We start from the raw sequence: 22,542 nt of genomic DNA, 5'->3' as shown, positions 1-22,542 counted from the left end.
ATATATCAACACTAAAAGTACGTTCAATTACTCTGTCGACTTCTTTTTTGATAGAACAGTATATTTTACCAGAGACCTCGGTAAAATCAACCCCTTATTAATTTACCCCTTTAATTAAACAATCGGCCAGCTGCGACAATGTTAATCTAGTGTTTAATTTGATCGGACATAATCTCCCCAGGTTGGCTGTGATCACATTTGAAAATCAAAGAGCACGAACAGAAATCGGTCGACAACATTTCTAACTGACGACTAAAGGATTATATAGAGTTTTAGTATGTAAACATTTGAAGTAGTTTCCACATATTGATACTGCACGCTTATTATATAAAATAACGCAAAACTTTTACTTTTGACAAAATTCTTATGGATCGCTTGTTTATGCCGGTGCAGTTTATTAAACCTAGGCAATCTCATGGACTTTGGCGTGATACTTTGCCGAATAAAAATGCGTACGTATTTCGTATATCTTAAATTAAAAACGATTAAGCATCACACACTAACCATGGCTGTTTTGGGAATTAACCACGGATATCTGTGGTTCACATACGTGGCTGAAAAAAAAAAAACAGCAATAATGTCACTACCATCAAGACAACTGAAGCTGGAGCTACCGTCGAGCGCGTCATACAGGGATCAATACTGAAGACAAGTTCTATCTTCAAAGCCACCAAGCCTATCGCCGAGCTTTATCTGACTACATTATCCAAAATCGAACCTAAAAATGAAGCAGTTGTTGCATGAGACGCTCCGTCATTATGCAATCCTCCATTGAGGCATTGCATGTTGACCTCATAGTAGTTATTATAGTCTACAACAATAATTCTCGCGTGTCATATGCGTTTTTTTCTTTCTGCCTGTTACAATTCAGTTCTACAATTACATACAACGACTCCAGCCAGCAGGAGTTGAAAAGAGCGATTGCAAAAAACGCCGTAAGGTTTTTATGATAATCATATTGCTAACTTAGATCTAAAAATAACGCCATTGCACGTATTCATTTCTTCTTACTTAATTCTCTCAGTAGCACACATACGAACGGGCGGCTGTTTCTCTGAACACAAAGAACAGGCCTAGAGGTCTGTATGCCCGTGTAGTCGTGCATGAATCCAAAGGCACCAGTGCTTTATTATAAGCTCTGATGTGTGCTATGATGTGGTGCTAGAGTATACCAACTCCGTAATATCAAAGAGTTGATGCTATCGGAAGAGCTGAGAAAGGCGGCCTAGAAAAGTGAAATATGCCGAACGATCGCATTTCCCTTGTTAATGGGAAGTTACGGGTCGGGTATTGACAGGTATAGGTTAAAACACACCCCGACATGACCTGCACTTGAAATGAATCGCTAACAACGACTAAGGGGTGCTGACTGTCGTCTGTATTTCAGCGATTTGGCTTTAGACCACAACGCTAATGAATAAAACAGTGCGGTAATGTGCAGAAGCGTTCCATGCTGTTAACAGTCCTGTCAATGCTCTGGCTATTGCGACTGAAATTTGCCCACCAGTGTTATCTTAGCGGCGACGTCATGCCTATAGAGCAGAGGGAGGATTTTCTGCTCAGCCAAAAACCGACTTCATTTCTATTAGCAAAGCTGCTTTAGCGCTCGTGCCATTCTACTATGCTGGGATGAAGCGATGTTTGGTATGCTAGGCCACCGTTTTCTCAAAACTTGAAACACTAGGATAGAAGATTTGCTTCATGTTTTCTTATAACTAATAAGGCGTACTTGCTTTCTTCCCTTCAATTCATCAAATTAAATCTAGCATTTAGAGTACGTGAAAACTACAACTATTTGGAACTACGCCAGCACCAACGCGTAATCCAATGGCTAATCTATTACAGGTCCACTATCATACATATTTACCACAGCCCGTGAATATAAAAAGTGATAAGTATATAGTTCCCGATAAAATGTATTCTAAATGAAATTTCTAAATACCTCAGTACAGAGAGCGGTATGATTATAGACGTCAGGATCTCGTACCATAGTACGTCTTACGACGCTGTCCTTGACAGGTCAGAGGATATACACTGCACATATATATATATATATATATATACGCAACCCAGATCTGTGAAGCGTTAAGTCAAATTTACAAGAAATCCATCCTTCGAAAGTCTTGACTTTAAGAAACGACAGCAAAGCGACCCCATGAAGAAGTGCACGCTCTTACAACTCTGAATGTCACCTTGACTGGCGTTCGTTACAGCAGCTTCAAACACTGGCGGGAAGTGACGCGCATAGTGCCGATAAATCGGTCGAGCTTAACTTATATTTTCTAGCTTGAGAATCAACTCCGATCCTAAAAGCTGCAGATCGTTATCCTCTAACGTTCATTCAATAGCCAATGTCGTTCAGTACAAATATAGTTTCGCATCTAACCTCTATCATAAATGCGTCGCACATATTCTACTTGGAGAAAACAAATATGAATTATTCATTTCATTTAACTTGCAAAGTTCCGAAACGATTAAAGGCTAATGGGAGCAATCACAATTCACAAGCAGTGCCTTTGAAAATCATAACTTTTAGGAAGAGAAATGAAAGTTATCAAGCTCGTTCTTAGCTGTATAGCACCTTCTGGACGCGACCCCGGTCCAAGTTTCTACATTTTCTAATTAAAACGAAACACAAACCTACCGCTGTGAATATAACCTGCCTTGATTCATACCCCAGTAATGACTGGTGCCAGCGAGCTTAATGAATGTCGCTCTAAAAATGAAACAAAACGAAGCTTCGCTCAGTGTACTGTGCTTTTTGCAAGGAATTGGATCTTTTATTTATAAAATCACACTATTTTGGACGCAGCCTACGGCTGCCACAGCATCTATGGAACAGTACTACTTAGGAAAGTCAGTTTCTGTGGTTTATCAAAATTGATTTCATATTACAGCAGGCAACGTTCAAAAGGCATAAACCGAAAAGACCCGGCCACGCATTTTCAACATTAGACCTAAATTAACTGCTGCTAACTAGGCTTTCAAAAATGGATAAGGTACAGTGGAGGCTTTCAAGCGATATTATGACAGGTACATTAGTATTTACGTGCCTAAAGTACATTCGCTTTGCAAATAGGGTTGTGTGTGTCATAGGGATATGAAGCTAACTTCCGCGATCCGGCATACTCAGAAAACTACCGTAAGCACATGGCACATAATAGTATCATTCTGTATTAAATTGACGCACATGCGAATAGCCGAAATGTCAGATACATTGTTCGTGGTATAGAGAATAGTTGATATAGGTGTTATCATATTTGGGAAGAATACGTTGTTAACGTGACCTGTCCCGACGGAATTAACCTGAACGAGTACACGCACGTCCTCGGTGTACTTACTATTAGAAGTTGACACAACGTGACCGTTCCTACTCCTACGAACCACATACTCTATATTTCACTCTTTATTTACTTCATTTATATCGGGTGTTCTCATGATAACGCATCAAATTCAATACAACAGTATTTAGTACAAAGTTAAATACAGTAGGACACTATCTAACGCCCAGTCGTTTTCAAGGAGCGACCTCTATCCAGGACACGCTTTCATATACTTCGTGGTGACACAGTGTCTTTGTGCCACGACTACAGTGACGGAGGTAACGGTGCTGTTACAGTTAAATCTAAAACGTATCATACGTTCGAAATCATCGCAATATTACTATGGCGGATCGAAATCAGTCTTAACTCTTCGACTTTACGGACCGTCACGCGACCAGTTTGCTATATATAGGTCCATACACAATCACAGTGATTCCCGTCGTCCAAATCGTCGAAATTTAGAACTTCAGACCCCTTCTTTACCCCGGAGCGGTGCTTCCGCTCCATCTCTCCCTTCAACTCGTGCCTCATAAGCTGGGAGAAGCACAAGGATACATTAACGTGGTACGCCGTGCCGTTTGTCACTTTTAGGCAAGATAGCTTTGTCCCTTATATGCGAAGTCAAAATATGTAAGCGTATCTGATATCCTGCCTCTTATCTGCGACATCAGAACATGTTTGGTGAAGGCATGGCTATAGCGAAAATAAGTTTTGCGTTAAATTTTTATGTATGCATGTGTCGAACGTCGTTCATTTTTATTTGTTCGTATAGCCGCTTCCAGAGGCTTCTATAAAGATATCGTAAAAGTGAAACTACTGCCAAACGATTACGTATAGTCAGAAAATTACCTTTATTATAGTAATAGACAAAATAGCTGTTAGAGCTCCTCTTCACTAATTAGAAAATCGACCCTTTTTGAAGCTATGCTTAATTATAGTGTCAAGTTGATTGAGTTGCACAACTTAGCCTGTCATGGAACATTTGTTATAGCTGAGTTTCTTTCAGCTTAAAAAAACGACCTTTCTTTGCTCGGCTCTAACGCCGATTCTATTTACAGCAACTTACGATAAAGAAATCAATTAGTGTTGCAGTGCGCCAATGTAGTTGAATCAGTATTGGCTTCCCCTTTACCATTAAAGTCCACCTTCAATTCAATGTCTTTACTAACAAATGGCTCTATACTATAGAGACAATAAGGTCTCACAGTCGTTCACTATTACAGCAAAGCAGTGTTATTACGTAGTAATTGATATTTTCGTGGGGCTCTGCAAACCTAGGCCAGAAAGAACTATTCTCGCTTCAGCGTCCCTAACAAAACTAATTAGGCCTAAAAATAACTTTTTAAAATACAACTTTTGAAAATTGGAAGTGAAAGCCCCGTTAATTTATTCTACTCTATCAATATCTATCAGTATAGTTAACTAGATGACTGTTTATACATATAGGATTTCAATTGTAGACACGGCTAAAAGATCAGCGCCGTCAAGAAAGCACGTACACAAAAAGAGGTGGCCGTTAAGAGTTTCGAACGGCATTAACTGGCACTCCGGTGTGCTGTGAAACACAGAAGTCCATGTTTGCGATGAAGTGGGCTCTACAGATCCCAAGTGAAAGTGCCACTCTTCTAGACATCGGCCTTTAAATAGCACGCGTTGCTCAAGGCGGAAATCGTCCAGGCTTTCAGCAGTGGAGAAGTTCAATTCTCGATGAATGGCGTCCATATGTAAGATCTCTTTTGGGACCTTGGCAACAACACGAAGCTCGGGATCGCCACAAGCTAGATCAACATCGGTAGCCCACAACAACCGACCCGTTGCTGCGTCGCGGAGGGCCAACCAGTTTACCTGAAGGTGGCAATAATTGCATGGTACTAATTCGTTTAGAAGCGAGTTATTTGCTATTATTATGTTTATTGTTATGCCAGGTTCAATAATAACCTGGCAAATCATTAGAGACCGTGTTTATATGCTGCTCACAAAATTCTCACACAATCGAAATCGAACGCCTGATTGCTACACTAAAATGAGAAGTCAAAAGCCATGCTAAACTTCGCAATCAGTCGCAGGGCCCACCAAAACCATTGGAGCCCATCAAAATATATATTTCTGTCTCTCAGCACTAACCTTAAATCCCGCGTCTCTTTCGGTGACTACTTCCGGCTCGGTCTCAATTGAATCACCTTCATCGCCTTCTTCGGACATTGCTTCGGCTCCTTCTTCAGACGATACAGCCTCCTCCTCTCCCCATCCAGCACTGGACATAGGTTTTTGGAAATTGACGACAACCCCTTCCTTCACGGGAGTGGAAGGAGGGTCGTCTGCAGAGTCTATGTTTGCTCGTTCAGATACAACCCGTGGAAAAGATAAAGTTTTTGCGGAGGACACCACCGTAACAGAAGATGCCACTTTCATAACGGCAGCTGTTTTCACCGAGGAAACACTTTTATTAGATGACTCCAATTTCGCGGATATTGTACTATCAGCAGGAGGAGTAGACCCTGAAGGAGGAGAAACGACTTTCATGGGTACTACGATTTTAACGGGAGAGGCAACTTTCACTAAAGATGCAACCTTTGTAAAGGAACCACCCTTGACGGGAGAAACAACTTTTACTGGAGAAATTGCCCGCATAGAAACAACCTTTATGGGAGAAACTGCTTTCACCGGAGAAGTAGCCCGAACTGTCTTTAGAGGCGAAAGAGACTTCAGAGGCACTGCTTTAAGGGAGGTAACGTCACACGATGGGCTGCTCTCTTCCGCAGGAGAACTGGTCATTTCGTCTGAAAGATCCTTCGCTTTTATTTCTTTGTCGGCCTCACGAGAACCAACCAATACGTCTGTTATTACGATTTCTGAACTTGAATCGTAAGTAGGTACAGCCATTATAACCTTGTTATCATTAGCGTCATCATTAGCGTCGACTGCTTGTTGCGGATCACAATCTATTTGAAGCGAGTGCTGCTCTTTATGGCAGTCTCCATGTTCCGCATCCCTCTCTTGGGCGGTAACATTAACGGCCTTGGCCATAATCGTTGTCTCTGAGGACGCACCTGGAGACACGTGAGGCAATGGACTATATGAACAAGTAAGGTCGGGTGTTCTAGACACTGCCTTTTCCGGAGTTTGTTGGCTGAGCGTACCGGTTGACTGTAATGTCTGCTGAGCATAATAAGTTAAATTCGCTGAGTTCTCAGATGACGCGGTTCTTACCAGCCGAACCTCGTCACACGCTTCCTTTGACTCCGAATTTTCTCCAACAGATATCGTCATCCGAGGAGATAGTTCAGCGCATGAAACCACTTCATTTCTTTCTCGCGTAAGTGGTGAAGAAACTTCTGGAGAGTGGACATTCCGTGGAGAGCTGATCTTCGCCTGAGAATCGACTATTCTCATGCTATCGACAACATCTGTCGATTCCTCCATGTTCGCTATATCCATAGACTATAACGTGTTAAAGTGAAATATCGGGATCACCGAATATCAGATACAGGAATGTCCCTGCCGAGGCGTCTTCAGCAGCTCAACAAACTGGAGCGGCTTACAGAAAAAAGACAGTTCCAAATTTAGAAGTTCAGCATGTTTGTTTAATGGGCAGAAAACAAGGCAATGACTTTAAAACAATAACGTGTTACTACGTAGAACTTATATTGACAGAAAAGATCAAAAAGAAAATTCCATAATCAAATCGTACACGCGTTCCTTTTCACACACCTGAAAACTATGCTAAATAATTTCGACCTATTATCCGTTAGTTTAAAAAATTCTAAATTAACCTATATGTCAGTTAGTCTAAATTCACCTCTATTCATCATCAAGCCTTCTGTCAACAAAGGTTTTTCGAAACAGTAATTCTACTACAATCAATTATGCTGAATATATTCATAGTAAAAATTTCCAAATCCTACACGTAGCCTAAATTCTTACTGCACGGTATTCGTGTGAGTGGTACGGTTGCAGCTTCTGTAATGTTTAGCCCCGCTTCAATAGATTATACCAATAGATAAATTGTTTATACGGCTCAATAAGCAGGCTATTCCTGCCACTAAATAGGCTGTTTTCAAGCCAGTTCCGTTTTCATACGTACACGTATGGTGTATAAGCACACATCATGAAGATAAACTGACTGAGTTACTCTTCAATTACCACACGGAGCGATAACGAAAAATGTATACCCGCCTTGACGAACTGGTCGCTCACTGAACAAGAGTTTCACGTTTGCAAGCATATTAATTTGCACCGATGGCCGCTGCAGATTGCCCCAAGCCATACTACTGCACTCGATCAGCTGAAGGATAGAGTATGTCGGATCAGCTGATTGGTATCGTTTGGTGTATGCATGTTTAACTTAAATAGGTATAGAGACCACTGTATATAGGTATAGAGACCAGATAAAGATCCTCTATAGAGAACTTCATAAAAGATTCGTAATCTTACCTATCAATATCGATGATTATTATCAAAGTTTTGCGTCAAATTAGACATGGCCCTGATCTCAATCCCGATTAGACACACTTCGTCCTTACCATTAATTTAGGAGGTGGCGAGAGAATGGACTTCTCAACAGCCAGGTTCCAAGGAGGCCGAATGCGGGACGGAATAAAGCATGGTTGATTTTGTTACTTTACAAGGAAACTTAATATATTTTAAAATCTAGTCATTGATGATACATTATATACATTTGAAAACGTAAGTACCTAAAAACTCCTCTTCTGATAAAACAGTCTCTCGGAAGCTATAAAACTAACTCACCGGGGTATTATAGCCCTGCTGAACCTTTGGCGTATAGCCTGATATCAGTAAGTGAATCATTTTGTCGACAACAAGAACGGATGTTAGTTCATTCCGGCGTTTAGCTTTTTCTACCCAGGTGCAATAGATTGAGACTCGTGTCTTTGGACTCGTGTCGTGGGTGGAGCTCGTGTATGGGCATGTCCGCTTAAATATTTGAGTGCAAAGAGAACAAATTGGATAAGCTTAGATAAAATTAATTTTATTCGAATCCTGCATTAAGTGCACCTACGAAGTTTGTTACTGTCGTGGGATTTCTTAAGAAATAAATATAACTTGATTGTTTCTCAAGGCGGTGAAGAAAATTGTTTGAAGTCAGAAATCAATCAACAGAGCAGATAATCTTTGCGGGGACTATTGTTAACAACCGATAAAAACGAATTTAATAGAACCACGTATTAATAGTAAAGTGGTTTATTTACTGTTATTACTTCGACTAATGCATGTTAAAAGCGGCCAGTGTAACTTTTTTTGTATAGCAGATAATAGCGGGGTAGTGAAATGGGTAACGGTATCGCAATCATTCTATGATTTCCGTTTTAAACCCCCAAATCGCTTCAAAAGGTCAAATAAATTCTCAGCAAGGCACTATATACAGCTACATACAATGGCAAGAAATCATATTAGGAAAATTTAGAATCTGACCCAGTTGATTGTATCCTGGTTGTTCCCTCCGAAGTAATCTCCGCCGAACATAATTTTTCTAAACTTTGAGTCAGCTTTCGAATCAATCGTATCCGGACCTCGGTTATGTCCTTGTTTTCCTTGGAAATCATTTACTATCTCAAATACTTATTTTCTGAGGTGTTTCTTGAACTTTGAGAAGCGAAAAAAAGTTGCAGGGGACTGGATGCGGTGGAGACGGATTATTGTGATGAAGAATCCACTGGTTCTTCCCTCAAGTTTCAGGCCTATTTTGAACACCATTATATTAAATCCTAAAAACTTCTTAATAACACTCTTAGCAACAGTGAAACCATGAATACAAAATACACGACACTTGAAGCTTTCTCTGGCTTAAGCTTGTCTCTGACACATTGCTAAAATTACTGTGCTTTTGCCCCCACGTCATATCTGTATGCCCACGTCTTTTAAGCTGTAATGACGTTTTGAAGTAAATCCTAGAACTTCTTGGGTACGTTAAAGTTTTCCTACGGCAAAACAGAGTGAGGTCTTCCGATTCTTCACGTTTTAGCCGCGACAAGTTGCCCAGAATGCTGGACGACAGAGCCTTGAAACTCCCAACGCTGCTGATACCATTTCTATAGTTGGAACTGACTCACAGTCTGGTCTCTAAAAGCCTTCTATAATAGTGAAATTACCCGTGAGTGTCTGATTTCATTCATAAAACTAAAGATGGCCCACACTTTTCAATAGTCGTCGTGTTTCAAATAATAAAAAAAAATATGGTTGTAAGTAAGTCGCCTCAGAAAGCGTTTCTGCAAGCATACGTTTAAGTACTCTGAAATTCTGTTTGTGATGGCAGACCGGAAAAAGAGTCCGACGTCACGAATCACAAATCGGTTTTATGAATACATTTTTGACCCATTACTATATCGTGCCGAACTCTATTTTTTCTTTTTCTTATTTTTTATATTTTTTACAACAAAAAATGCTTTAGAGGAATAAATGTGTCCCGTGCATAAAGCGCTTTATTTTTTGAATTCGGGTCAAGCCGATAGGTTCCTACACAATTTTCAAATTTTATTGGTAAAACATGTGACCTCTGTGTACTCCGTTACTGCTTTACCGTTGACGATTCAACATATTTGGCGTATAGCTGATTGCTCGTGCAGAGGGGTCTACATGGAAAACGCCTAGGATAGAGCGCCTTTTGTTTTCAAGTACTATAATCCTGCATAGGCTTTCTCTATATGATAAAAAAAATATTTGCCACACTTTCGAAATGACGAGAGCAAGAATTCAGCAATGCATTTGGGTGATTCGTCGTGAGCTAAGCGAACACATTGTCGCCTCAGTTAGGCCCTATCCTAAAACACAACCTAATGTCCTAGCGATAACCACACGACATCAATACTGCGCATTTACGACTAATATAGGATAACTCGGCAGCCGAAAAGCGAAGAAATTGCAGGCACGTATTTAATTTAATTTGCTCAAAAATCCATAGCATGTAGCACTAAAAAGTATTGATTTTAGCGTCTACGAACGCCACCAAATTCAGATAAGTTTAGTTTATATCGTACGTAAGGTAAAAAACCAAGCAACGTATTCAGATAAGTACCACAACGAAGAACGGTGTTGAGCCGATCCTGAAAGCACCATTTCCTTCCAAAGTTACTTTTTAGATCTTTAGTTAGATAAAAATTGTGCCGATACATTGGTGAGTAGCTACTATAAAGATAGCTATAAAAGTGCCCGCTTGAGCTCCCATCCGCTTATACGAAATAAACGTAGCAAGATTTGCATTTGTATCGTTGTGTACAAATAAAAAAAAATCTTTTTAATCATTTGATTGTATATCAGCTCAAGGAAAACGAATACGGTGATGTGGACTTAACGTATCGATCACATTTGGTTCTATCGGCGGATTGTCATTCTGCTAAGACAGGCATCTTCGCTGGAATGGTCGTTCTACTTTTATCGATCGTTACAGTAATTCTATTTTTCGTGTTCACCGGAGCCTTACCAGACAATGTGCTAAATGAATACTCGACAAACAACAGTGTTTTTGACGTTGTCATTACGGGAAATCTGAGCAGCGATCACTTACAAATTGCTAAACGGATCTACAATTTTCAGGTGAGTTCATCCAAATTTATACTGTCCTCTAAGAACTTTATAAAGCGCACGCCAGTTGCTGCCTATGGCCTCTTTTACTGTAAAATTGATGCAGCAAAAAAAAAAAACAATCGCTATCTAAATAGAACTTTAATCCTAGTTATTATTTGAGGTACATTAGTTCGCTCTATGCAGTACGTATTTTTTGGTTAGGGTCTTTGGTTCGCTAGTTCAGCTGTTAAGCATTGGTTTGGATGGCTTTCTCCCGGGGGGAGTGTATTTACACCTGGGACATTTGTAATTAATATCCTAATAACGAGCATTTTTTCCGTCCAGTTATTACGGCCTAATCATTTTTTTATTGAGTCGACGCATCAACGTAAGTGTATTCAAATAAGCATATCTATATATATATATATATATATATATATACATATTTATCTTTATACAAAACACACTTGTGTTTTGTTATCACGGAAATAATTAGATAATAAATGGCTTTTGCCAGGAAGCCATCCTATGTTTTTACCAGAAAAATTCAGTATGATACTTAGAATGATCTTGATATAATATTTTGTATATAAATGTTCTGCATACATCTGTTAGTCCACATATGTATGATGGGTGTTTATAATCTCATTGATAGGAATACCGTCGCTACAACTAAAAATATAATAATAAAAGTCTATGGCTCTAAGAATCTCCCGCATGTATCAAAAACGCGTTTTTGCGTCCATAAAGTCTGAGTTTAATATCATCATTATTGTTCATCTCTCTGCAATGTTTCAGCTGTTGCTACTTCTCATATTGAACTTTTATACTGAATGTAAGCGACAATGTTCGAAGACGATTCGGCATAAGCTATAGTTTCTACCATTTCCAATTCATAAAACGTCAGGATCACACAGTTTCGAGCCTATGACAGAAAGTCATCCTTGGAACAGTTTTACATTCAGCTTGTGGCCGTCATTTTACGGCTGGGGAACAGCGACACACTGGCAAAGCACAAATACAAACAAACAAACAAGCAGACGACGCATGCTTCGGTTCAGCGAGTGGTGCCGCTAGACGTACACAGCTGGAAATTATTTCCTGTTTTTGTATTACAATCGTATAGAATAGATATATAGAAGTATCATACATTATTATTTTTAGTATTATATATTCAGCATTGTGCTAGTCACACCTCTAGTATTTCGTCGTAATTTTTCACTCATTGAGCTAAAGATCAACCAATAAGACAAACGGGTCACTTTTCCCTGTGTTGTTAGCACCTATGTGTCGTCTACGTGTTTGTTTGGTATGGGTGTCCGTGTTTCTTGGCCACTGCGTCTGCGCTATCCTTTGCTGCTACCGCTGGTTATTAGTTGTGGTTTTGGCAGCAGTGGAAGTGTTGTGTGGTCTGTTTCTGCTTGAAGCCGTGGGTCTTCTACCCCCTTCGCCGCAACCCCTCTATTTCGTTGAGTATATCGTAATACTGAGCAAAGTGCAGGTTTAGGCACCTGAAATATTTTTATATAGAGACAGCGCTCAGCAGTGGAATACTCGACTCGACCTCGAAACAGCTTTTGCGGGAGCAGTCACCTAGCACAAGCGCCCCGCTGCGTCCATCGTTGGTGTTTCGTTACAGTGACGTGTCTCTCAGCTGATTGTTGGGTCTGTTCGCGTACTGCCACCGCTCTTATACGATGACATGACAAAATCAAAAAAGTCTAAACGAACAACGAGAGTGGTAATGAGCTTCTACGGTAATCCGATATTCAATTTTTTTACCATTTCATAAACGAGTTGATTCACTAATTTCCGGAAGCACAGAAACTACACGAAAAATAAAAGGAAACATCCACCTCAACCTGAACAAAAGTTCTTCGCCGTAACAGTGACACTCGATATTTACCACTGCCTTTATCCGAAATTGCAATTGTGAAGTGGACACGGCGCGTTCCCATAGCCGGCGAACTGTGTAAAGATACAGAGATAAATAGGTCTGTTCGGCGGTTCTACAATGTTGTTAGGTACGTATGTACGCGTAATCAAATCTATTGACAAATAGCTACCCGAGTTCAGGCACGAGCATCAACTGAAATGTCGGCAAACATGTTTCGTCGTTGCTTGCTTCTACTTTGCCAATGCGTTCGTCCGTGATCCGTCAGCAGAACTATCTTTCGACACCGCCACCCATAATACAGCATAGAAGACATGCAACGATACGGCAAAGCAGCCAAGAAAGCAAAGCGATATTGACCCACAGGCCAACAAGCTCGACCGTTTCCGGCGCCGCAGCCGGGCATTATTACTGCCTATTGCCGACTGCTAACAGCGTTCCTTAAGCTACTGCTACTGCTATACCACTAACTAATCCTGTTTCGTTTGATCGTTCGTTTTTTTTTAATATCGACGATCCTACACGAAGCTCAGCGACGACGGCGACAAAGCAGTCGCGGCAAGTAAAACGTAGCATAGCTGTTTCAAGGAGAAGTGGTACTTATAAGTGTGTATATGTATGCATGGTTGGCAACCTGCGACATTCAAACACAAGCCGCACGTAAAGCCGTAACGAAAATTGAATTCGCTTAGTCGCCTAGATCGGAGTTGTTAAAGATCAAAATAAAAAAAGCCCGCCACCAACACCGCCATGGCGCAGGTGCTTGTTGAACAATTTTTTCAGATGCCGGTCGTCACTAGAACATACGCATCGGCATGTTTTCTTACCACGTTGGCCGTTCAACTGGATCTAGCATCACCATTTCAGCTTTACTTCAACCCCAACCTGATACTTCGCGGCCAGGTGTGGCGTCTGCTCACGACTTTCATGTACTTTGGCTCGTTCGGTTTTAGTTTCTTTTTTAACATGCTCTTTACGGTACGATACTGTCGAATGCTTGAGGAGGGCTCGTTTCGGGGGCGGACAGCTGATTTTGTATGGATGTTCCTGTTAGGTGGTGCGTGTACAGCTTTTGTTGGTCTGTTTGTGCATATGCTATTTCTCGGCCAAGCATTTACCACTATGCTAGTCTACGTATGGGCACGGCGGAATCCACACTTTCGACTGAACTTTTTTGGATTGGTCAACTTCCAGGCGCCCTACTTACCATGGGTCTTGTTCGGTTTTTCGGTATTGCTAAACAATATCTGGACCGTCGACCTGATTGGCATAGGCGTAGGTCATGTATATTATTTCCTCGAGGATGTATTTCCCCGTCAGCCAAACGGATTCAAGGTCATCCAGACTCCACAGTTCCTAAAGCAGCTGCTGGATGTTGATGACGAAGACGAAGTTCCAGTTGACGATGCGACCCGAGAACAGCAGCCAGGGGGACCTCAATGGGGCGGCATGTAAAAAAATATAACGCGAAACACTGAAGCGCCATCCAATGGCTGACGACATAGCCAAATTAAGAGTATAAGTGAACAATGCTGTGGAGAAGCAACTATTCTGAACAGCGTCGTTTTACGTCTCGCCTCATCGCCATTAACTTGATTACATTATAAAGAGGGACCATCATCTGGGCAGACACATTTGGACTTTACTTGCACTGTGATCCTGAGCGTCAGCCAATATTCCATCTTGTACATTGCCGATAAAGAGACAAAACAAGAAACGTTGCTTGTACACACAAAGCCTAGAGCATGTTCGTGAACTACTTGATGTACAACTACCTCAATGTGCCCCATTGCAGGAAAGGGTCACTGCAATTGTAACTGAACGGAACTGAATTGGTGATATGTTCACGTCAATATCACCGTCATGGATAGAAAGAAAATGGACAGTCGTTTCTCGTTAGTGAGAAAAGCCCTTCGAATGGACAATATTATGGTACCGTTTAAGCAACAGTGCGGAGTGAGCCAGAGATCTAGAATCTGTTCGATTAGCACATGTAAAATTGTTTTTACGGCAAAGATGTAGTATTTGCTAGTTGGCTAATATAGTAATGATTTTAATATGCCTGTGCCCCTTTACATGGAATCAGAATGCTGTAATCCAGAACGTAAAATGTATTGCTGTGTGCCAGAAACTTTTGCAGTTGTTTGAAGTCGTTACGGTTAAGAACACGTTTGTCAGCAGAAATGGTATGACGAAAATAAATTTTTGCTATATAGGAGTACTGTAGTTCATTTTTTTTCGGTATCGAAAATCAAGTTTGTAATGAATTACGACTGTTGCAGTACGGCGTAATGAGCGATATGACATGTTACCAACTGTTATAAGCAAATACACTTTGTAAATAATGAGCTTGCAAACGGCCTTGTTGGATCGAAGAAAATTCTGGAAAAACAGACCCATGTTGAAAGTTATATTTACTGTGTTTATTTGATACAAACAACATGAGAAAAGCAGAATGAGATAACACTCGAATATATATATATATATATATATATATGTATGTATATATATATATATGAAAGATGGCAAAATATTAAAATAAACAAAGAACACAATTTGTACAGTTAAACAAACGGATCTTTTTTCTTATTTGCATGTACTACACCGTTGCTGTCGATGCAAAGCATTCAAGTTTTAGTCAACGACGATTAATGAATTTGAATCAATTAATTTGTGATCTATCTTTACGTATGTGCTTACAACGTTAGAGCTATAACTCAAACTGTGCGCTTGTTTCTAGAATGCTAGTCAAATGTCAATTATTTATCTTGTTGTATAAAGTGTATCCAATCATGCAAAGTACTGATAGTCAGTTTGCAAAGGTGATCTTAAATGGTGCAAACGTTTTCAAAGTAGTTGGGAGTTATCTGAATCGTAGTAATCAGCGTTTGTAAGTAATGATTTAGTACCCCAAAAATGGTATAGCGTATATGAAACTCAACATAGAAAGATCCGCCGAATAGAAATAATCCTTTTTATATATTTTTTAACCACTCGTATTGAGTGTAAAGACTACTATGTAACCTATAGGCTGTTCTATTTAGGCATATTGAATCAGCGCGCCTCTCTTGGATTTTGCACGGCAGTTTATCAGTTTTAGCAGAAACTCATAAGCTAAACAATCGTATCACCGAGAGAGATCTTTCATTGTTGCCCTTTAATTTAAAAAACAACACGGGTCGTTTTTTTTGGTTAGTACGTCTTCTGTGTTTTTTGGTTTCAAATGCTCGAAAAAGTTACTAAAAAATATATATATATATTACGTAACGTGCCAAATGTTAAAGTCTCAACAAATTAAATTTCCCAAACAATGATGTAATAACGTTTCCAAACGCTCCATTAGTTGGTTTTCCTCTAAGGCCTTTTGAAATACTTAATATGTGTGAGTTGATCTCACATCGGCCGTGACTTGTTTGATCTCGCGTAAATCATTGAGTTTTTTTTACTCCAAAACACTAAACACATGCGTCTAATCTGCAAAATATTCACTTGTCTTCAACTTACTCCATCAAGAGCTTATGCTTATCTTTACTCATTTAGAATCGCCCACCATTTGGGTGTCTAGCCAAAATCGGCGCCTTAAATTTGAATCCCATGCTTTGGAACATAGTACTGAGTTCACTCCATTGCCATTACAAGTATTCTCTAGGAGGTCTGCTCGTTGAGTCGAACGGTGCTTGTCCACTCAGTTTCACCTAATTGATATTAACGCTTAGTCAATAATTTTACGTAGTTTCCTAGTTTGCGAATCTAACCCATATTAATAATAACGCGAAATGGAACCTTTAACAAAAAATTCTTAATCCTTGATGATCTTAGACGGCCCCGCAGATGTCGACTTTATCCTTAAATGAGAAGAACCCGCATATTACTATTCCTTCCAGGTGCATGTACTATATAATATACTGCCGATCTGTTATCCATTGTCTCTTGTCTTCTGTTATCAATATCTTGGCGATGTTTTTCGCGATAATTATCTTACAATATTGTGTCATGTGTGGACCAGAAGCCTTCTTAGCTACTACAGAAACGGGCTGTGATGCGATGTTAATAAAGTTGAAGATTAGTGCATGTTCTAATATAACCTAAGTATTAGATTAAAAGTAAACATCGAATCGAACAGAAATGTCTCGTTGAACATTTGAATAGGATCTGCGAGACCAAATAATGGTTGCGCGGATATATGATGAGTGACATAAAGCAGTTTTAGTAATTATCGGTCCCTTATTAAACTTAATTGCTGTCACACTTGTTTATAGCAATACGAAAAGGGATCAGGTTTTACTACGGTTAAAGTTTCCCAAAGCCCTACTTGACCACACAAATAAGATAAAGTCGTAGGGCCATAGTATTAACATGCCAAAAATGAATTTGCAGACAGTTCGAGAATATTTCAGGCCTAACATCTCTAAGCAGATAGTAGATAATAAGTAACAATGGGGTATAGAATCATATTTTGCATCTCACTGTATAAACCATTAAACCATGTTTATTTTCACGATGTCGCATTATTTTCTTGTGGTCATACGTTTTTTAATAGTCTATTTTTTTTTTTCTAATGATAGGACGGAATGTTGATTTCCATCTCGCTCGTGGCTGTTGGAATGGCGTTTATGAAAACCCGCTCTTTATCGTTTAATCCGGCGCCAATCACCTTCCTTGACGACTGCCTTCTCGTCATACCGATCCCATTCTTCATTGTTAATACTGCCCTCAACGTGGTTGCCGAACTTACCCATGATGACGTACGTACAATTCTTTTTCGTGGACAAAATTGTCCTGTAGATTTTTATGGGCTTTGCTAACTAACTTGATATTGTGTACTAATCAAATCAAGCAGCAGACCAAGCAAACTGAAACCGTAAGAGCACTGAGGGTGCGGCCAGTGTATTATTTTTGATCGATCACGAACCCTTTATTGGCCACAAAGGTTAACACAGTGCAAATACTTATTATTTACTACAATATTTGTAATGCATCAACGATCGATAGTAGTAAAACGTATTTTTTGTATTCATTACCACGTCAGCCCTTTGGCACTGGAACTGATTAATCTAATAGTTTCCTTTAACTTTTAAGAAGACCGCGTGTAGTAGGTCCGAATCCTTTGAAAAAAAATAGGCCTCAGTGTCGGTGGCGTCACTTAGTAATGACGGGGATGTTCAAACACCCAGATCCATAGTACAGTTTTTATCGCACATGAATATTGTGCATGGATCGTGCATACTTTACCAACGTCTTATAACTATGAGGGCGCGTAGCTTATAGGCTGACGTTTGCGATGAGCCAAATAACCGGCCAGTGAACTAAATGAAAGAAGATTCAATATACTGGCCATTACTACGTCGACGATTGTTACTGCTGCTGACGCTGACGCCATAACTCATGTACTTCTTGTTATTAGAGAAATTCAATTTCTTCTGAAACGCCGTAATGAGAAGAGTCCGTAATTGTTGTAGCCACTATAGCTAGCTAGCTAGATAGAGGGAAATTATCATTAATACTTCACGTGGCATCACCTTTGCTCAGGACAAGCTTTTTAAATATTTCTGTATTTATTATTATTTTAAGCTCAAGTTAGTGCATGTCTCTACGAAGATGAGATTGGTTTCATAAAGTTTATATTATGATAGGTTGTAGTGAGTTCAGTTTTATTTTAAGGCGATTAATTGGGTCACTAAGTCATATTATCCGCCATATGGTATCCCCGCCGCATCGGAACTTGGTAGTGCCTTGTTAAAGAAATTGTATCAGTCGTGTAGTGTCAACGGTGTAATAGCAGAACTATGCCCAATGTAAGGATTATATGCAGAACTGCACGGAAAGTATATGTAAACATAAAACAGACCTTCGTTTAGAAATCCAGTGGACAGCGAGGTAGGACAGACAGGGCAAGTCAGCTAATAAACATGAATGAACATACATTCGTATTATTCTACTAAGAAATTGCTCTAAGTACGTCGAGTTCATCTAACTACAAAAAATGTGTATACTCAGTTACCGCTTCTGTCAGTCTAAGAAGTCTAAGCCACCAAAGTTAAGCTACACAAAAACTGCTTTACCATAAGCGGTGACTGCCGTGTTATGTAATTAAGTTCATAGACGCATTTTAACAGCTAATCTGCAGCTAAATATAGCTTAGTATTTAGTAATTCGATGAGAACTTTTATCAGCATTAGTTAGCTCTGTCAGTTAGTGGATTCTAGGAGATTTAATGAGAAATTACAACAACTGATTACGAAAGTGAATGAGCCAATGCCCTATAAAGCGGCTAGATTTTAACAAAACGGATTACCTTTTACCCGTTAATATACCCGGATGTTCTTATGGATATCATGATTATAGTGTTTGATTAATATCGTTCCCAAAGCAGTAGTCTAGTTGCATGACATTTCTGTCCTGCGAAGACTGGCCCGATTAATCTGTTCGTCTGCGTTAGGCCTTGAAGCTTGCAAATTGATTTAGCTTTCAATAGAGAATGCTGATAGTTAGCAGTCTGCAGTAAAAAGTTTAAGAATCAACTGTGTTTTTGGTAGAATTGTTCGTTTCGATTCGTGAGTGACGGAAGTGCTTCCTGATGGACACTTCCATTGGCAGAACGTACCTGTGTATCTACATATGTTGACATACTGGCACGATTTTTTGACCAGTAGATTGATATTTTCGGTATACTTTATTGAAGCTGATTTGGCTATCTTTCTTGTACATTATGTTACACGTTCCTAGTAACATCCAATAGAATGTTCGTTTTCGAGTAAGCTAGCGTATAGAAATAGACTAAGGATGTAAAGGCACAGATCCATAACATTTGTAGATAGTTCTCAAGAACTCAGGGGATGATATAGAACTAACGAAAAGGCATAACGAAAAAGTTTTTCACCTAATTTAGAAACGATTCAATAAGTTTGACAATAGCGTCGTGTAAGTAGCGTTACTTCCCCTATAGTTCATTAATATAAGGAGGCTTTTCATGTCTTCTTTTTAGTAATAATGAATGAACTGTGCAATGTATTTTGAATAGAACCACTTCACCAGCCAGTGTACGACGCTGACCCAGAGGTCCAAACAACAAACAAAGCACAAATATCGCGCGAATTTGAAAGCATGCGCTTACACCAAATGCATTTTTAATTATCTTCCTAAGTTAACAAGCGAAGTTATTTTTGTTGGCGGTGGCGTGTATTTTTGCTATTTAAGTATTTATCATCCTTTTAGGGTACCACGCTGCGCGCTTGCTTCGCAATTCTCAAGTTGTTCCAGGTCTTAGTGCAAACCCCGATGTTGATCGATGGTCTGCGTCGATGCAGTTTCTCCACAAAAATGAGGTAAGATCTTGATTCCGTATGATCTGTGACTACTATTCAACTGTTATGATGTAACATCAAATACAATATACGGTTATTTCAATAGGAATTCTCGGTACCTTGGTGGGTTAGATTAAAGTTCTCAAGTATCTCTTTATGGCTGGTATTATATTTGGAGGTAACATAAGCGCAATTTAATCTTCGCCTTCTATAACAACTAATACCATGTGTTCCAGTTATCAGAAGCCCGGCCGCGAATTGGTGACATTTCTCATTGTGGTCAATCTTGCTATGTGGTTCGTTTATACCTTTGAACAGAAAAAAGTTGACGAATTCCTTGCGGCAGCACAGCTATTTCACGACCGTTGGACTTATATTGCTCACACAACTGTTCCACTAATGCTGTTCTACCGGTACGTGTGTGCACATATGTGTGTGTATTTATTATGTTTGTTAAAACAGAAGCCTCGAGTCTAATTACTTGTTGCGAGCCATTTTGATGAGTGCAAATATATTGGAAATGATTTAATATTAAAAACTCAAGTGCGTCATAAGCATCCCAAATATTTGAAATCGTTTGACTTTGGTAATAGTAGGCCAGCGTATAGTCGACGATGCTGCAAGAAAGTGTAGAAATATCTAATCTTTTTCTAGAGGACGATAAAACGTGTGCTTGGGCAAACTTTATATTCTTTGTTCAAGGCTTTATATCTCGAACTATATCTTGCGATGGAACTCGCGAGAAGTTTTTTCTTTTCAGAGAAACCATTTTCTGGATGACTGTTAATTTGGATAAGATATCATTCTCGTACAGGTGTAGTCAATAAATGTATGCAAAAAATGTACCAAATATGTACAAGACTTCCAGCATAGAGGATGTAATTTATTTCGGCGATATACTTCCTTGCAATATTTTCCAATGTATGCCGGTGCTAGATCAGATAACGCCACATTTTTTATATAGAATATCCATTCCTTTAAGCATAAATGGCCTAGTGCTCCGTTTCTTTTTCAGGTTTCATTCTGCGGTTTGTTTTGCGGATATCTGGAAGAGCGCATACGAAAAAGAGGAAGACTGAAGATATATAATAAAACAATGATCAAATACGACTTCTCTGGAGCACCATACAAGTTGTGTAGATTAAATATACACATAATCATTCAAGGTAGCACGTCGGAGTCAATATGTGATACCTATAATATTATATTAGCGGTATGACGATATGCGTATATTTTTCAAACATTTGAGTCGAAATGAGTTATAAAGTAATGCGCTGGTTCCACTAGCGTAGTTTCTAATAAGGAGACGGCCGACATTCCCACTCTGTGTAGAGTGCGTCCCAACACATCTTGTTCCCGTTGTTGCACCTGGATGTTTTTTCTATCAGGTTAAAGGGGCTGCTTTTCTCTGCGAACTAGCACAACGGAACTTACACTTCTTGCTATGACCGATATGTAGTGGATGGAATATTGGAACGTACGAGTGTTAAAGAAGAGAAATCTTCGTTGAGTTCTATCATGTAATAAGCTTAGGCTCAGCTAGAGTAGATCCACGGCAAAGTAGTAGGCTGTCTTAATCAAGATAAAGTCATCTCGTTTTGCATGGCACTTTTTTTTAAAGGAGAGGATAATGAAAGCCAGTATTTGCAGACCTAGACTGTCCTAGTTGTTTGTGTTATCGCGAGTCGTTACGGGATCCGAACCAACTACAGTAAGGTACATAATAATAAAATGAACGCTTAGAAAACGCTATTTTTAAATCGATCTGAAATTAACCGATGTATACCGTTGAAGCTTCATTTATTGAATTACTTGCTGCTACCCCTCGTCACATCCTTAGCCTTCTCTATATATTTATATATCATCTATTATATTCATATTTAGTCTCCTCCTTAGATTATCCATCAGTCCATTTCAATGACTTTAGTCATTCTTCAGTATGTGGACCTCAGCAATCCTATTTCTGTCTCACTCAATGGTAAATATATCACTTCTCCTAAGGTGTGCTTCGGATTGTGTGTACGTGTTCTCTCGAGCGTATGTGTATTTCGTTTGGTTTATCCGATTTTTGTTACATCTGGCCACAGTACTTAAGCCACACTCATCTTTGTCTAGCCCAATCGTTATTTATTATTATCATCGTTTTTTCTTCTGCTATTCCCTTTCTTCTATCACCCTAGTTCATATATCATGCGTTGTTGATGTTGTTGTTCCACAACAGCTTTATCTAAAGCACAACAGACCCCAATATTTTTACTGCATACGGACTTAGTTCATGCCGAGATTTTGATCATCGTCAGCGTGAACATAGCCATGATATCAATGCAATCTTAATACTATTATCATCGTTATGAAGGACAACAACCTTCTTTACCTCGATGCCCGTTTCATCATCACCGTATCGAACCAGAACAATGACTAGCAATCTTCCTCCTTAGCTAGGGCTCGCTGTGGACTTTTCCTTAAACATTTTCCCCTTTTGCCATTCACACAATATATA

General features: G+C 39.5%; 3 protein-coding genes across 23 annotated transcripts in view; 2 read left to right on the top strand and 1 right to left on the bottom strand.

Moving 5' to 3' along the window:
- Nucleotides 1–7,997, bottom strand: part of LOC111250292 (uncharacterized) — a 13,167-nt gene extending 5,170 nt beyond the window's left edge. The window contains exons 1-4 of one of the 6 annotated variants that reach the window (XR_015319440.1): nt 7,847–7,997; nt 7,496–7,608; nt 5,448–6,860; nt 4,823–5,168 (exon numbers count right to left, since the gene is read on the bottom strand). Coding sequence is in view for 1 of the 6 variants with exons in the window: in XM_022805335.2 (XP_022661070.1) it covers nt 505–554; nt 4,823–5,168; nt 5,448–6,761 (1,710 nt within the window). In the remaining 5 variants the exon portion in view is untranslated. Of the gene's footprint in view, nt 1–504; nt 555–4,822; nt 5,169–5,447; nt 6,861–7,407; nt 7,609–7,757; nt 7,777–7,846 lie in introns of those variants that run through there. The other 5 variants (XM_022805335.2, XR_015319441.1, XR_015319439.1 and 2 more) reach the window with 5 other exon arrangements.
- Nucleotides 1–22,542, top strand: part of LOC111250262 (proton channel OtopLc-like) — a 55,782-nt gene that overhangs the window by 25,464 nt on the left and 7,776 nt on the right. For 6 of the 16 annotated variants that reach the window (XM_086977865.1, XM_086977857.1, XM_086977855.1 and 3 more), the window contains 4 exons: nt 10,599–10,874; nt 17,304–17,483; nt 19,954–20,063; nt 20,279–20,455. In XM_086977865.1, the coding sequence (XP_086833991.1) occupies nt 10,599–10,874; nt 17,304–17,483; nt 19,954–20,063; nt 20,279–20,455 (743 nt within the window). Of the gene's footprint in view, nt 1–10,598; nt 10,875–17,303; nt 17,484–19,935; nt 20,064–20,278; nt 20,456–21,057; nt 21,814–22,542 lie in introns of those variants that run through there. The other 10 variants (XR_015319438.1, XR_015319436.1, XR_002673277.2 and 7 more) reach the window with 10 other exon arrangements.
- Der-2 (Derlin 2) lies at nt 12,220–14,774 on the top strand. Its single transcript, XM_022805464.2, has one exon. It carries the CDS (start codon nt 13,489–13,491, stop codon nt 14,191–14,193), a length of 705 nt encoding a protein of 234 aa, XP_022661199.1. The 5' UTR covers nt 12,220–13,488; the 3' UTR covers nt 14,194–14,774.

The sequence above is a fragment of the Varroa destructor genome, unplaced genomic scaffold (genome assembly GCF_002443255.2).
Source record: "Varroa destructor unplaced genomic scaffold, Vdes_3.0 BEIS01000001.1, whole genome shotgun sequence".
NCBI lineage: Eukaryota > Metazoa > Arthropoda > Arachnida > Mesostigmata > Varroidae > Varroa > Varroa destructor.
This window is presented reverse-complemented; position numbering and strand designations above follow the sequence as displayed.

Coding starts and splice junctions, on each gene's coding strand:
- Der-2 (XM_022805464.2), top strand. CDS start 13,489: ATGGCGCAGGTGCTTGTTGAACAATTTTTTCAGATGCCGGTCGTCACT.